This window comes from Hippichthys cyanospilos, chromosome 17 (genome assembly GCF_059441005.1).
Source record: "Hippichthys cyanospilos isolate Australia breed blue-spotted pipefish chromosome 17, RoL_Hcya_1.0, whole genome shotgun sequence".
NCBI classification, from domain to species: Eukaryota; Metazoa; Chordata; class Actinopteri; order Syngnathiformes; family Syngnathidae; genus Hippichthys; species Hippichthys cyanospilos.
In genome coordinates this window covers 15,947,159-15,963,608 of record NC_142385.1, presented here as the reverse complement: position 1 = coordinate 15,963,608, position 16,450 = coordinate 15,947,159, and the positions used below count along the sequence as shown (strand labels likewise).

Here is a 16,450-nt window from a genome sequence, read left to right as displayed (position 1 = left end):
TAATAGCAGATCAATAAGTTTCAAAGTCGCCGCGTTAATTTGATACCAGCGCCGATGTGATCACGCTGGGCCGCTCTGGCTTCCTCTCTCTTTTCGCTCGCCCTCCCATCCGCATCTCTGCGGCCCTTTTTCATCCGCTCCGCAATTAAAACGTCATTTGCGGGCCCTCGGATTCTTTTGGGGAGCATCCTTGAAAAAGCGCCGCGTTTATTTGACTTCAAAAATGACATCTGTGTGATGTCGGCGTTTGATGGCGGCGGCGCTGGTCGGAAGTGATCGTATTCGTATGCCTTGAGCGTTTACATTATTTTTAATGTCGTTACGCGGTCAAATTTTCCATCGGAAAAAAAAAAACCCATCTGGTGGTTCTTGATGTAAATTCTGTGCAATTGTAAATATGACAAAAGATGATGGTATTTATTCTTGATCATTTACGTTTTCTTCAATATTGTTAATGCATAATTCTTTCATTTTAGTTTTTAACAATCTGGTCATTTTATAAATCTGGGTTTTTATGAATTGCAATTATAATTACTGCAATTTTTGAGCAGCTGTTGAGATCCATTCATATACTCTATAGTTAAATTCTATTTTTTTTTTTGCATTTTGCGGCTCAAATTACCTTTTAATATCATATTAATTAAAATGATTCTTAGTCTTATTAATATGCTCCAATTATCAAATACATTGTCCTAATTTTCAGCCCTTGTTTATGTTGTAATTTCAATAATTACACATGATCATCTCTTTGTAGGCCAACAATGTTTTTAAAAGCATCTGTTGTGCAAAGCGCCTTACAAAATTACTAATGAAAATAAATCCATTTGAAGATTTACCTATTTGAAAAGATTTGTCATTTTTTAGTCAGGCTTTTGTCCCATTGTGTCCAAACGAATGGTTTGAACGCCGCCTCTCGTCAAGTGGAAAAATCTTCTCGTCATACAAGTTGATACTGTTGGGGCTGTATATATATATGACGCAAGTGGCAAGCTATACCGGACAGCTTTTCGTGGCAAGTTTCCCCCGCGCTCGCCGCCGACTTAAGGAAAGAAAAAAAAACACCATCTGTGTGACAGCTCTGCACCTGGGGAACAAAAGCCAATTTAGTGTGTTCATCTAGGGGTTGCTAATGGTATTAGGGCGGCCTGCCGGGTGGTCGCCCGCCCGCCCGCCGGCCGCTTAGTCGGGTCCGGCGGGCGAGGGCTGTGGTTTGTGCCCCGCATCTGCCCTTCTTTCAAATAGTTTTCGCTCCATTTTAAAAAGGGAGCTAACGATTCGCTAAATTGGAGGGACAAATATTTCCGATTTGGGAATGATCGTTTTTTGTGCTCCGTCTGCCACTTTTTTTTGCTTGTTTTTAATAGAGTCCTTTTGGCTTTGTTTTACACTGACTTATTTGTGCTTGTGACGGTATCATGTTGATGATCACAAGGAGCAAAACGTTGGCAAGAAAAAGGTGGAAATTTACAGTTTGGGTATTGTCTTTTTCTTTTCGTTTTGGCAGGCTGCAGTCTGCCAAGTGACGTAAAAAATGTCAAGTATTCGTCCTTTAGTTTTGTTTTGCGCTGACTTATTTGTGCTCGTGACAAAATAATGTTCGTGGTCAGAATGTTAGGAAAGGAGCAAAATATTGGCAAGAAAAGGTGCAAATTTACAATTTGGGGATTGCCTTTTTCTTTTTATGTTTTCCCAGGCATTTGTCTGGCAAGTGACATACAAATCTGAAGCATTCATCTTTTGGTTTTGTTTTGCAGAGGCTTATTTGAGCTTGTGACAAAATAATGGCAGGGAAAGAGGATCATCATAATGTCAGGACAGGTGCAAAACTGGCAAGAACAGATGCAAGTGCACAATTTGGGGGTTTGAAAATTTTGGCAGGCATTTGTCAAGTCGAATTAGGTAAAAAAAAAATGGAAGTATTCATCTTTTGCTTTCCTTTTTGCATAGATTTATTTGGGCTTGTGGCAAAGTAATGGCATTAAAAGAGGATCATAATGTCAGAAAAGGAGCAAAAGCTGGAAATGTATAATTTGGCTTTTCTTGATGAGTATTCATCTTTTGTGTATTTTTTTACTGCATAGATTTATATGACCTTGCGGTAATATCATTGTAGTTAAAGGGGGCAAAATCATGTTCAGAAAAGAAGCAAAATGACTGTTGGAGAGGGGGCAAAATAATACCAGGCAAAAATGGCGTAATAATGGAGAGAAAAACGGGCACAATGACGGTTAAAAAAGGGACAAAAAATTGGACCATAAGGGCAAATTTGTGGTTTGAAAAGGAGGTATTTTTTAAAGTGTAAAAAAAAGATAATAACGGGGCTTAAAATATTGGTCTTGAAATAATTGTTGAGAGAGGTAAATAAAGAATACAATAGGGGCAAAGTAGTGGAAAAAAAAGAGGCGGCATATCGCATTAACAAGTTGAGAATTGACATAGCAATTGCAGAGAAAAGTCACCCGTTGGCTTGGGCTTTCTTTTCTTTTTTTTGCCCCGGCGGATGCAGCGGCAGGCCGCCTGTGTGGTCCGCCGCCGTCGGCCCGGCAGCGCTCCGCGGAGGGAGCCGGCCGACGCCGGGGGTCCGTCCTTTTCTTAATAAATGTTTCGTGATGAGTTTAAGCGGCGCTCGTGGCAAAAATCCATCATTGTCCGCGCGCGCGCGCGCAAAAAGAAGAAAATCCCGTATCTGTCATCAAAACAATGAAATACGAGATTTGAAGTATATTTTTGCCCTTTTTTCTTTTCCAACCCCCCCCCCTCCCAAGTACGTACGGAATCCCGCTTCATTAAAAGTGTATTAATCTGGGCCGGTCTCGTGGGAGGCACCTTAAAGACGACGTCGTGTCTTTTTCTTTAAATTGTCGGAGGGGGGAAGAAGAGAGGGGAGAAAAAAAATCTTCCAGATTTGGTCCCTGTCAGTCAGAAATAATTGTGTGCTTAATCTTGTCCCTGATGGATGACTCGGAGTTCAGCGATGGGCCAGCTCCAATGACAAATACAATATTAATATTCATTAACCGCTTTGACAATGCTAATTTTGATGCAGTCGTAAAAGGGCCTCGCAAAGTTGGCGGCCAAAAGCATCAGAGCGCCGCGCAAGGTGGCGAGATAATTTGTGCTGCTTTAGCGAGCGGGTGCGCGTGCGGCGGCGGCGCCCGGGCTTTTTAAAGTCTTAAAGCGCGCAAGAAGAAAAAAAAAGAAGGGGGGGAAAAAGCCAAGGTAGCACAAACAAAATAAAAGAGAAAAGGGAAAAAGTTCAGACGCATTGGAAAGCGGGACCGCGGAAGTAATACGATCAAGAGGCGCGCCTGGAAAAAAAAAAAATTTTGACACCTTCGATGTGAATACTTTTTTTTTTTTAAACGGCTAAAAAACCTCCAAAAAGCTGGCAACAAAAAGGAGAGGACGCACAACATGGTAAGTGGGCGCATTCTTGATTTTTCTTCCCCTTTCTTTTTTTTTTTCTTCCCTTTTTGTTTAATCTTTTTGATCTTTTCAATTATCACCATTTGAAGATCAATAGTCATTTTTTATCTGCGGCGGTTGAAAGGCTCACAGCGGTGGTGAGCGGCGGCTGGTCGGATCACGGCTTTAAGAGTGGGCTTCCTCCTCGCGCCGACGCCACTCGGCCGCGATTTTCCTCCGACGGCTCGTCCGCGTTGCCTTTTTTTGCCCCTTTTCCCCGTTTCGCCCGCCGTCGCCTCTGACTTTTTCGGCGGGCTTGGAATTGTTACGCCGGCCGGCTCTTTTTGAGGCTTTTTCCCGCTTCGGAATGCTTTTTCCACCCTTCGATTTTGAGTCTAACGTAGTGTGACCGGCGCTGAATGGAGCGTGCCTAGTCCCCCTTTTTTTTTTTTTTTTTTTTTTTTTTCCCGGGGGTGGGTGGGGGTGGGGGGATTACTGACATGACGGGAGAGACACCCCGCTGCTCGAGTTTAGCCAAGTTAGGGCAACTCCTAAAAAGACGCGCCACTCCACTCGCCTTATGTCCGCCGAGCCGGTGAGTGAAATCCTCCCTTCTGCTTTCTTTTCAATTTGCGGAAGACGCGGAGACGGCGGGGACGCGGAGATGGTAGGGGGCGAGAGACGGATCCGAACGCGCGCGTCCGTCCGCGCCGGCCGAACCGCGAAGGCTCGGCGTCGCCGCGGCGACGGCGGCCGTCTTATCGGCTTAACCCATCGGGGCGTGAGCGAGGGGGGCCGCCGTCGACGAGGTGCTGCCCCCCAGTGGATTAGTGGCTGACATGGCGGTGGGAGTCTGCTTGGAGTGAGTGCACGAGCGCGAGTGGCAGCATGCGCGTTTTAACCAGGAAGCGAGCAGCATCCCCGATACGTACAGCGCTTTTAAATGGTAAGACTTTTCACACTTTTTTTTTTCTTTTTTTTTTGTCGGAGGGGGGAATGCGCAAACGGCGTTTGGCCCCGGCGTGATATCAGGTTGACTTTTGTGGCTTTGCCTCCAGCCGAGCTGGCTTTGGGTCATTTATAACACTTATGTTGCTAAGTGACAGTTTGACAATTTGGATGAATGAAAGGCGGCGTTTGATTGCTTTGTCCTGACAGGCTGACAGGCAGGAATCGGTGCCATAAAGGATAAAAATCATGATGCTGACGATTATTGTTTGCCGTCTTTTAGAATGCGATCCAAATGGAGACCTTGTTGTCAATTAGCGTTTGGAGGAACGCCGATTGTTTGTCACTGTTTGCCACTTTGCGATTTGTGTCTTTTGTCTACTTTAGTACGCCGATATCGAGCTTCGACTATTTCGGGGAAATATTGAAATTACTCTTGAAAATATTATTTTCTCGTGTATTTCTTCATCTAAAAAAATTCACACGTTCTATATCGAGAAAAAGTCAATGCATTTTTTAGCATTTAAATGGAATTGTGATTTCGGAATCCTCTCCACACTTTTAGCGCAAACTCTTTCCCACCCCTCCCTTTGCTTCTTTTTGTTGTTGTTGTTGTTGGTGGCGGCGGCGCAGTGGCGAGCTGTCCATCACTCCGCCTTTACTCCAGAACGCGCACGTGGGACAAAAGGGAGGCGGCGGGCCGGGCCGAATGGACGGGGAGGGCGGGCAATTAGCCGCCGCCTCGTCGGGGGGCTCTTTTACTTGTGGAGCCGGGGAGCCCCCCGCCGCCTCCCCGCCGCCTCCCCGCGCTATTGTGCGCGGACATTCGCTCAGCTTTGTTTTGTCTTTTGGGCCTCGGGACGCTCTGGGAACATTTACATATTTTGAAAAGTTTTCACACAAATTATACTTTGTGCCGATAAACTAGCGAGATGAAAGGTACAAAAGTTTTCACGCATATTATGCTTTGACTAACGCGCTGAGAAACCAGCTAGATAAAAGACATAAGTACCCCATTTTTTTCCTTGAATTAAACAATCGACGCGTTGGAATTTTATGTTTAAATTTCATTTATGCTTTAATCAATGAGTATTTCATAAGGAATAGTGCACACATTTAAATAATGTATACCATAAATATTTAATTTCTTGTCAGGCAGTTTGATGTCAGGTCATTATAGAATGCTAAATCAAAGTATTTTATTAAGCGTTCATTTTAATTGTAATACGCTGTTGAAAATAATATGAAAATGTATTCCTATAAATATCTGGCGAACGCTGGAGTGGCCTCTTTGCCCGTGATATTTTGCTGTAATTCAAGTTGTCCAAAGAGCTTTTATCTCCATGTCAATTTTGAAGTCATCACTGGATGTAATCGCGAGTTCTCTGTGTATTGTGGCACAAATAATATAGAGAGTAAAAAATGCTTTTGGTGAATTTTGGAATGTTTTCTTGAAATCGGGCCATTCATGGGCCTTGACCGTCCCGCTCGAGCTTTTGATCCGGCCCCGATGAATCGAAAAATCAACCCAATTAAACAAATTGTCTCGTGGGCATTCAGCAAAAATGTCAAACTTTGAAAGAATACTTCCCCACCCCCGTTGGACTTTTTTGCCAAGGGGACAGCACTCTCTTTTCGGACTATCTGGTGTGTTTTTCTCTCCTCTTTGCCGGCTCTTTTTAGCCGCTTGCTCTGTGGGCATCCTGGGGGCACGGCAGAGTCTTGTAACACACACACTTACAAGGGATTTGTTTTTTGTTATCGACTATCACCGCCTGAGGTCATTCGCCCCCACCCCCGCTACCGATCACCGGTATTGAAAGTTTGTGCGAGAGGAGCGCGTGACGGATGAGGCGGGATGAGGTAGCGGCGGGCCTCGGAGCGTGCCGGAGAGCCGCTCAAATGACTAACACCCTTGGGGAACAATGGTCGGCCACGGGCGAGCGTAAAGAGAGAGTGCACAATGAACACAAGTTCACCCACACACATGCACACTTCACTCGGCGCGGGCAGGCGGCGAGGAAAGAAGCGGCTCAACGCCGTGCAGAAAGGGAGCTTCCGCACGGCGTACAAGTGAGGGCAGGGGAGGGGGGGGGGGGCGCCATGTACCCGCGGGACGGATCTCCGGCCGGGTCGGAGGAAATCCTGAGCTCGGGACTTCTCCGAAGGGTGGGCGGCTGGCATCTCAATATGAGCGCTTGGGTGAGTAGGCCGCACCCCTTTTTTTTGGCACCCTTGAGATTGTTGTTAAGCCGGCGACACACACCTGCTTTTGGTTGACGTAAACAAGCTAAACGTCATCCGCGTTAAAAAGCCGTAATCTGTTTTACAAATAGATTCTTTTTTTTTTTTTCCCGCGGCGAAAAGCGGTTTTTATTTACCCGACAGAAGCGTATTGAATCAATCTCATGTCTTATCCATGCGAAGGGGAAAAAAATTCAATAAGCTTGACAGCCTAACATATTCTTTTGTCGGCGTCCAATTCAAACTCTTGATTGCCAGCCTTTCAAGTGAAATTCTGCGAGGCTGATTGCATTTCAAAAGGCAGAATTCGTTGGCGCTCTTGACACAATATCGCCCGTTTAACTCAGGTACGAGAGCTCAAGAGGCTGTTTATGTTGAAAAGTCTAGCCGAGAAGAAGGATGGTGGCGGCGGGGAAGCGGCTTCAACGCACGTGCGCGCCCCAGAGTCAATTTGTCAACACTTGCACCAAATAGCACTTGATATTTAAGCTACTTGCGCGCAGCTTTATTTATGTGTGACACGTGCAAACGTGTCCTCTCTGCCATTCCATTTGATGTGCAGACTATCAAAGACGCGGCAAGCGGGGAAATGAGCGCCGACGAACGACCTGAGCGGCAAGCGCGAGGACGGGGGAGCAAAGGCTCTGGCCCACATAATATTTTTGTTCCGCACTCTGATTAAGCAAGCCGGCGTGTCAAGGCTGCAAAGTGAATAATTAAGTTTGATAAAACATCTCGAGTTGCCCCCCCCCCCCCCCCTTTTTTTTTTTTACGCCCCCGGAGATGCATCCTCTTCTGGCGTAGAGATCAATTCCGTACTGACCAAGAAATATGATTTGCGAGAGCTAATCAACTCGGAATGCCGGCGCATCGAGCCTATGATAAGCCTTTAATTTGTCTCGGCGTTTCGATATTCCATCGCCGTTAATCTCTTAAGTATTCCTTTTAAATCGTCCGCTTGAATCTGAGGATTTGGGCCGGAGCCTCCAAGGGGGCGTTCAAACCCCCTGACCCGCCAAAAAGAAAAATCACAAACACACTTGGACAGCCTGATATTTGGGATATTGGATTTTTTTTCAAACCATTAAGCTCCCGTGACGCGCTTTTGTTTTCTGCCCGGCGTCGACTCGGAGGGCCACCTCCTTCCCCGGCCCGCGCAGGCCCGAGAGGAGCCCGATCCGTCACGCCGCCGCCATCCCGCAACCTGGTTCCCGGCCCGCCCTCTTTTGCAGCTCATTAGCGGCCGGCGAGCTGCAGTGACAACTCATCGTATCGTGACGCAAAGCGGAAGAAAGGCAGCGGCACTCTAGCGTAGGACGGGCCCTCCGGGGGCCCGTAAGGTCGCCGCCTTCACATTTAGGGCCCCTCCGAGTCGCCGGCAGGCGGAAATGCGAGGCCAACAGCTTTTTCCTGTCCGGCCTTCACCTTGCCGCCCCGCTGCCTTTGTCTGCCTCTGTCCCGCTGTCACTTTCGGAGCCCCCCGGGCTAGCCCCCTCCTCCCCGACTCCTTTCTCTCACTGGAGGTCTGACTCGAAGCATCACATTGATTTGACCACCTCGCGGGGGCTCTTTCTACAGTTAGTGACTGCTCTTTCCAAAAGTAGTTTAGTGCTGAGACTGGTGGCAGCCCATCCGGTGGCTGAAAGTGCGTTGGCATTTTAAGCCGGTCGCAACGCCCGATCCTGATCAGTCCCCCCATGCGGATCCCCTTGCGCATGGACGCGATGATTCTCGGTAGACGGCGGAAAACGGTTGGGTGCCAAAATGTGTTGACTGTTGGAAAAGTGAATAATAATTGGGTTTTAAATATAAGCCCCTCAGTGGGAAGTAGGAGTAAAGCGCTGAATAAATAGAAGCGCTGGAAATATCAGTCGCGTAACCGGAGGTGGCAAAACCTACGCCTATACTCGAGTACGTTGCCCGTTGCAAGCGGGCGCCCTGCGTGTCGCGGACAATAGAGGAAGTCCGCCTGTTCATTGACGCCAATTGTTTCGCGGGGTCTTGCGAACGTGTCTTTTGGAGGCTCGAAAAGCTCGTCCGTCTTTGTCTGATGCTATTTTTGCTCGCTGAAGTGACGAAGGATGCGAGTCAGCGGGGGTGTCGGGGCAGGAAACGTTCTTTCTTCTTGCCGCGGCCCTTGTGGAGAAGCCTCCCACGTCGCCCGCTTTTGTCTCCCGTCGCTTTGTTGTGCCGATGTTTGTGCGACAGAAGCGCCCGAGCCTCCCTGCCAGTCGACCGCGAGGATTCAGAGCAGGTGCCTGGGCCCTCGCCGGGTTCTTGCCTTGACGTCGTGGTCAACCGGAGCGAATGCTACCGTGCGTCATCTGAGATGATCGTCTGCATCGTAGGAGAGCGATAGCCGCGTTGCTACCAATTAGATGATTTAATTGAGGATAACTGGAATTCTCTTTTAAGGCGAGAGTCCTTTCTTTGTCTCCTATTCGTCCCGCGGCTCAGGAATGAGGATTCTCGGACACAACAGTGCAGTTTGCTCTAACGTCGGAAGGGGGATTCAGATGAGTCAGCCATTTTGGTGTCCAACCCCCCAAAACCCAAAAGATTTGGTCTACTGTACCAAAATACGGAAAGCGGGTTTATGATGTAAATCCACCGGTCTCTAGACCTTTTCTCAGTTTTTTTTGTTTTTTTTCGCTGGGACTCGGACATTTTGAACTTTTCTCTCAATAGCCAAGGCCTGTGGACAAAAGAGTTCCTTCAAATGGCCAGTAAAGCTTTTCAGAACGCAGATGAAGAATCGACAACATTCTTTCACATCATTACCCGAGGGAGGAGCGGGGATTCGTGAAGGAGGAGGTTAGGAGGTGAGCGGAGGGGGGGGGCTAAGAGCGGGGGGCGGCGGTGGCTGACTAGGGAAAGCAAGCGAGAGCGACAGAACTCGTCAGCCGCATGCGGCAGCTGTCACCATCCTGTTTTTTTTCCTCCCCATCATCCGTCTATTCTGGATGTGCAGATCAGATCGCGAGCGTCTTGGTTTGTGTTTCTTTCTAACGAATCCCGTTCCACCTCGCACCCCCGTGCCCCCTACTCGACACACGCGCTCCCCCCCATCCCACCCAACCCTCCCCGCTCCGCTTCAGCCCTTCTCCTCCACAGCCTTTTCAGCTCAGGGCTGTGAATGAGTCCCAGGAGTCTCGCTTGCCTCCCTGGAGTTCCGCGGGGGTTCATTAATCTTTCATTGGGACCATGGCGGTCGGGAATGCCCGCCCAAGCCCCCCACCACCACCCAGAATTCTCCAAACACCATAGAAAAGGTCTTGGAAGAGATGACTTTAACTACCTTCCATACGTACCCCAGTCCAAATATTAACCGTTCGCCCCTATGTATCGTGGATTCCCTTATCGAGTTTGATGTCCCTCCTAGTTTTAATTTTTCAAGTCAACACTACGTCCTTTTTTTCCTGCGTACATTTATGTGACTAATGAGGTTGCGCGAGGGTCTACACGAGACCACGCACTCAAGCGGATCCACCCCATTCCCTCCTCTTATCATCCGTGTTATGATAAGCCTGATTAGTGCTGCTCCTCCGGCTGCTGAGGACAGGATAAGGATATGTAGTCGAGGAGTGAAAGCCACCGGGCTAATCTACAGCAGCGCTCTAATCTGGTTATCTAGTGGCCGGGGGTACGGTCCCGGGTCCGGAAAGTCGGGGGCCCCCGCGGCCGCTCCACTGTAATCTTTGGGTAATTGAAAAAAAAAAAGGGGAGCGTGTGGGCTGCACCACTTAGGAGCACAAAGGGAAGATTACATAGCTCCAAGTAGTTGTGCAAAAACGCTGAAACGGATTTTCGGCTTCTAACCCTCTTAGTAGGATACAGTCCTACTAGCCCCGGAGATCCAGGCCCAAGAGGAGAGCGAGGAAGACGCGGGGGAACGGCGGCGCATTGACCCGAGCCGCTAATGACTCTGGATTTACATGCGCCGCCTTGATTTTCAGCCGTTCGCACAAGATCGATTACTCGTGCTGCCGCTGCGGTTAAAAGTGCCTCATCGCACTGGAGGCCCCAAACGAGAAGTGGCAACCCCCCGGGGCCTCATCCAGTCACCGCGAATTCCAGGGCGACACCGCAGAAGTGTTTTTAATTACAAACCGCACTGTTTTCACTGAGGCCCGGCGGTTTGGCGCCTCCGGGACACCCGCAATACGATCCGCTCTCCTTTTACGAAGATTAACCCCGGCCTCTTTTTCTTTCTTGTCTTCTCTCTTGCGCAGTCGAATAAGGTTCCAGTGGTTCAGCACCCTCACCACGTGCACCCTCTCACACCGCTGATCACCTACAGCAATGAGCACTTCACGCCGGGGAACCCGCCACCTCACCTACAGACGGACGTGGACCCCAAAACAGGCAAGTGTGGAGACTCTGCGTCAAGTGGACACCAAATACCTCGGAACGAAACTTGCAAGACTGCGTTTGCATCTGAAACCTCGCGTCCGGAAAGGGAGGGTCCTGAGGGTGATTTTGACTCCGCGGCCGAATCCCCGATTGCGGATGCGACCCGATACCCCGCGGAAAGCCCGCTTTTCTCATAATCGTTTTCGGGCCTTCGTTGGAGCTTGACCTATTGCCTTGTTTTTGTTAATGGCCAAGCTGCCTTTTCAGGGTGAACAATTTACTTTTATTATCTCGTATTTCGTTGGTCTCCAGTCAGTCATTTAGGTAATGATGTCGTCTATTTACAACAGCCCTTACAAGGGGGAAATAATGCAGCAGCTGCTGTTTAATGCAGTGCGTAATGGGGCGGCCTAATCAGGACTCAGTGTTTAATTAATTAATGAGGCATATTAGGGCTGGTGGGCTGCTTGTGTGGCTTTTAGCAGAATGGCGCTCCAAAATGCCCTACACTTTTTTTTTTTTTAAATGCCTCACCCTGAAGATGGTCATTCCCATGCTGTCTCGGCTATGCAGGATGAAGAATCCTGCAAGAAAATGTCTCGTTCTTATGCGAGAAGTTATTTTTAAACCCGGCTGTCTGTCTAGGACAAATGTGATTCTTCTGGATGACTGAATGTAAGAACCCAATAACAACACAAACAACAAGCGAGATCTTCTGTGCCGTAATGAAATCAATTCCAAACGAAGCTTTTAAAGAGCATTGCTTGGCTGCAAACGTTACAAATCAAGGTTCAAAAGGATTATATAAATCTTCTATTTAGAAAATGTAGTTCCATAATCATCTATTGGTGTGATCTATCAACGTTTGAAAGTCAATCTAATGTCCTAGTGCCACATTCAAGCTAGCTAGCTAAGATTAGCAGTCCACAAGTAGCCATTCAAAGCTTATTGTCTTTGCTCACCTCATCCATGTTATGGTGATATGACGCATCGTCATACGTTGTTAACTGAATCGAACGCTCGCTAGCTAGCATTAGCTTACCTGGTCCGAATCGGGTAGTTTCACTACATCCGAAGCTAACCTATTTAGCTGTTCAAAGAAATAATTACTCATTTACAGCCCTCATCCGTCTTGGCGTTATGTGATGTTTATCCATGCGTTGTCAAATCAGAATTGCTCAATTAAGCTCGCTAGCTTGCAATAGCGTAGCCGCTTCACTACATCTAAAGCTAACTCATTGAGCTGTTCACATTAAATAAGGAAGTAATCTAGCAGCCCTAACCCGCCTTGACATTACGTGATTTTTATACATGCGTTGTCAAATCCGAATTGACCACTTAAGCTCGCTAGCCAGCAATAGCGCAGCAGCTTCACTACATCCAAAGCTAACTCATTGAGCTGTTCAAATAAATAATGAAGTCATCCAGCAGGCGTCATCCGCCTTGCCACTACGTTACGTTTATCCATACGTAGTCAAATCACAACTGATCAGGCTTAAGCTCGCTAGCTAGCAATAGCGTAGCAGCTTCACTCCAAAGCTAATATTACTTACTTTCATCCACCTTATTGTTATTCACCTCCATACCGTCGGAAGCGACACGCTTAACTACTATACGAGCGGTACCGTTTGATTGATGCGGCGAGATCAAAGGAGCCGGCTCCCCAAAGACAATTGTACGTTTTTCACCGTCGGTGACACCAAACAGCCATTGCAGTAGTCAGCAATTAGCCTAAATCGCTTCGCTAACCATGTTTAACAGCTGCGTATTTCCGATGGCTTTTGCGGCGCATATGGAATGATGTGGCTGACAGGCGATGAGGAGGCAACCTCCCTCTGATCACACGCGACGGCGTAATCACATTGTTGAGTTTTGTTAACTTCTAAACCTCCGTCATTTTAGATCATTAATCTCACGAATTCGCATGACAAACTTGACAAGAATCCCGTCTGCGTTTTTTTTTTTTTTTTTTTTTTAACTCCCCTCCTCCTCTTCCTCACCTCTCTCCCCTCTGCTGCCGCCTCCAAACACATTGTGCCGCTGTCGCCTGGTGAGGCCTTTGATCAGGAAGTGTGATTTTTATTTTCTTTTTATTTCTTTTTTTTTGTACATGCAACAAGGCTTCCTCCTCCTCTCCTCTTCTTCTTCCTCCTTGTGATGTGTGCGACACTCTGGATCCTGACAAAAGATTTGATTCTTCATCTTGTCCACCTCCTCTCGGCGCTCACGTCATCCCTTTTTTTCCGCAGGAATTCCAAGGCCTCCGCATCCTCCGGATATTTCTCCTTATTACCCGCTGTCACCCGGCACTGTCGGCCAGATCCCCCATCCCTTAGGATGGTTAGTACCACAGTAAGCGAATCCCTTTTTTTAAACTACTACTCTTTGTACTGTGTTCTTTCGTGAGCTGTTTGAAAAGTTGGGAAAAGTCCACTTTCACAATTGCGTATACAAGCCTTGAAGCCATGCACGTGCAGGCTTTTAAGTCACCCGGTGCTCCATATTCTCAGACGATCCCATGTGCTATTATTTGAAAATAAACGAGGGAGTAAATACCGTACAGCAGGGGTTTCCAAGCGCCGGTCCGCGGCCAGGTACTGGTCCGTGGATCGACCGGTACCCGGCCGCATGGCCCGCATCCCGAGTGATGATGTTTTGGAACTGATTTAGTTGGGGTTCTTTTAGAAAGCAAATTTTACAAGGACCCCTGTTGGTAATGTTTGCGGAAACAAAACATGGATTCAACCTGACATACAACATACAACAAATTGTGTCAATCTGTGGCAAAAATCCCTGCGAATTTGAATTTCCAGTAGATGCCACAAGATGGCGACAAAGCACTTTTGGTGTCAACAAGTGCGACACGACTGTTGCCTAATTCTGCAAATTTACCACCATTCGGAATTGTAAAAGCAGATTATTAAAGCTAATCAGAGCCGCGGTGGGTGTTTTGGACGTCAGTTGACTACCCTCGCAGGTACGGCGTCAGTACCGAGCGCCGACGGATCCGAGGGGGCCCGCCTCAAAGGATCGGGACATGGGGGCTGCGTGAAAAGCGCTATGAAAAGTTTCGTCGGTCTCCAAAGTTTGCGGGACCCCGACGCGAGTTCCTCGTTAGGTTTTTTCGTTTATCCTTCTCTACTTGGCACGTTTGCGTAGGGTCAAATGAGAGCAAACGAACGGCGATTGCCCGCCTTTTACCCGCAATCCCGCGCGGGGACCCTCCCTGGGTAACTCTTGTCAACACTTGTTAATATGACAAAAGGCTACAAATTAAGCTCTGTTAATTTAATGTTTTCTCGCCGCCGCCTAAATAGCGAGAAAGGGCCCCCGAGCGCCGCCGCGCCGCCCTTTGATTCGCTGCACTTTATTTTCGGTATAAATTTACATTCATTATTGTTTGTCTTTTGGATGTGTAGACCTCAATTAGCGTGACGGCTCCATTAAAGGGAGCCGCACTTCGTCTTTAATTATCACAACAAAACACCTAGTTCCAGCTCGGGGAGGGGACCCGGGCCGGGGGCGGCGCGCCGAGCGAAGGGTTATGAAATTTAATTAGCCGGCGCCATCAAGATTCGCGAGGTTGAAAATTGTCGGGAGTTTATTCCCACCCCGCCTTTGATCCGCCGCTCGGCAATCCCCCAGATTTTTGTCCCCGATCAAATGAGAATAAAAGAGGGCCGACTTGAGGGGGCTCGTCTGTCAACCTTGTTTCTTTACCTTTCTTCTTTCCCTTCCCAGGCAAGGTCAACCTGTTTATCCCATCACGACGGGGGGTTTTAGACACCCCTACCCGACCGCGCTGACTGTCAACGCATCCATGTCAAGGTGAGTCCGGCCCCTCAGCTCGTCTCGCGCGTTCCGGCGCCTTCCCCTATTCAAAAGGCCAAATCTCCAGCATGGCTGCTCAAATATTCATTATATTTACCCCTCCCCGCCACTTAATGAGGCCCCCGAAGAACATTTAGCCCCCGCCGCACGTGGGGCCGATGCTAAATCAGCCGCGTAATTGCCAGACGTAAACAAACGCCGCGGCCCTTTGGGGGGAAAAGTTGCTAGCTTCGCTCCAAACGTTCGCTGCCGTTGCGCCGGTCCGATGCTTTGCCGTTTTCCGTGCCACTGTGCGCTTCCCTTGAGGAACTTGACGTTGTGTGGAAGATCCAGTCCTCGCGCGTACGGTACATCGCCGTTTGCTTTTGATACGCCGGTAAATCCGCCCGTAAATCCGCCGTGGTCAAAAATAAGGAACCGTTGTCGATACTTCGAAGGGAAGGAATTGGCGCCAAAATTGACTTTAGCTAACTTTTCAGATTTGCATAACATTTTAGTAGTCGTTTATTTTTTGGCCATATTTGTTGTCAAATTCAAAGCAAAAATTCAGGGCGAATCTCATTTACAATAGAATCTCATTTAAAGTGAAATGAAAACATAAATATATAGTTCAAGGTATTTTCCATGCCCAAATGAGTATCCAAATGATTGAATGAATCATCCTAACAAAGGTGTGCCATTTCTCGAAAGGTCATTCGGGCATGCATAGTACCGCGTTGTCGGCCATTTTGCAGTCTTGCTCAACAGTTCCACTCAGCCACGGACTTTGGAGATTGCCCTCTTGGAAAAACAGCTCCTGTGGGCGTTGTATTTAGACCTGGGTGACATTGATGGATGGTGTCCATGGCCGGAGGGGACGGGGGTGCTGGTGGGGAGGCAGTGTGGAACCAGGGATTTCCAAATTTGACTTTTCAATTGGGCACAGCTGTCCCCAAGTCGTTAAAGTGTCCTCAATAAGGCGTCGAAGGCCATTTTGACGGAAAAAAGACCTCTCCGGAGCGGGGGTCCGACACATCTGGCGGCGGCGGCCGCGTCCCGACCGGGCCTTCCTTTAAGTGACTGATAATTTGCTCTCCGCGTTGTCATCATCCAATTTCCATCGCGGCTAATTGAATCTGCCGGCTGCGGGGTGTGTGTGGGGAGCTAATGCCCTGTGATGAAACCCCTAATTTAATTACCCAATAGAAGGGGGCTCGGGGGGGGGTGTGTGTGCTTGAGAGGTCTCCGGAGAAGGGTTTAACACATCCTCCCTTCCCCTCTTAAGGGGAAAAAAAACCATTGTTAATTATTTATTCTTCAAACCTGTCACACATGGAGCGATGCCATCCAATGTGACTCAGCTGTGAGTGCGGTTGGAGCGATTCAAAATTTGCATCACAAATTGTATCGTATCATCTTTTCTTTGCTGGAACCAAGTAAGTCATCGTACTACGTACTAATAAGAAGCTGGGGGTTTCTTCGCTTTTCCGTTGGTAGGTGCCATTATGCGCTTTACACCTGACCCCAAATTAAGGTACAGGAAATAGATCTGGTACCTGCTAGCACCTTGCACCCCATGTTAAAAATGCATCGCGGGGTGGGATACCAAGATTTGGGATAATGATGGAGGTCTTGCTACCTGTACCGTGCATGGCTGAGACAGGTAGGCCGCCCTTTGATACCCCCCCCC

The 16,450-nt window shown here is 48.2% G+C and overlaps 1 protein-coding gene across 22 annotated transcripts in view; it reads left to right on the top strand.

The window, feature by feature from the left end:
• The window catches only part of tcf7l2 (transcription factor 7 like 2), an 86,804-nt gene that overhangs the window by 58,776 nt on the left and 11,578 nt on the right, over positions 1-16,450 (top strand). For 20 of the 22 annotated variants that reach the window (XM_088439912.1, XM_088439920.1, XM_088439911.1 and 17 more), the window contains 3 exons: positions 10,830-10,962; positions 13,200-13,302; positions 14,692-14,778. In XM_088439912.1, coding sequence (XP_088296038.1) covers positions 10,830-10,962; positions 13,200-13,302; positions 14,692-14,778 — 323 coding nt within the window. The remainder of the gene's footprint in view (positions 1-10,829; positions 10,963-13,199; positions 13,303-14,691; positions 14,779-16,450) is intronic. The other 2 variants (XM_088439913.1, XM_088439918.1) reach the window with 1 other exon arrangement.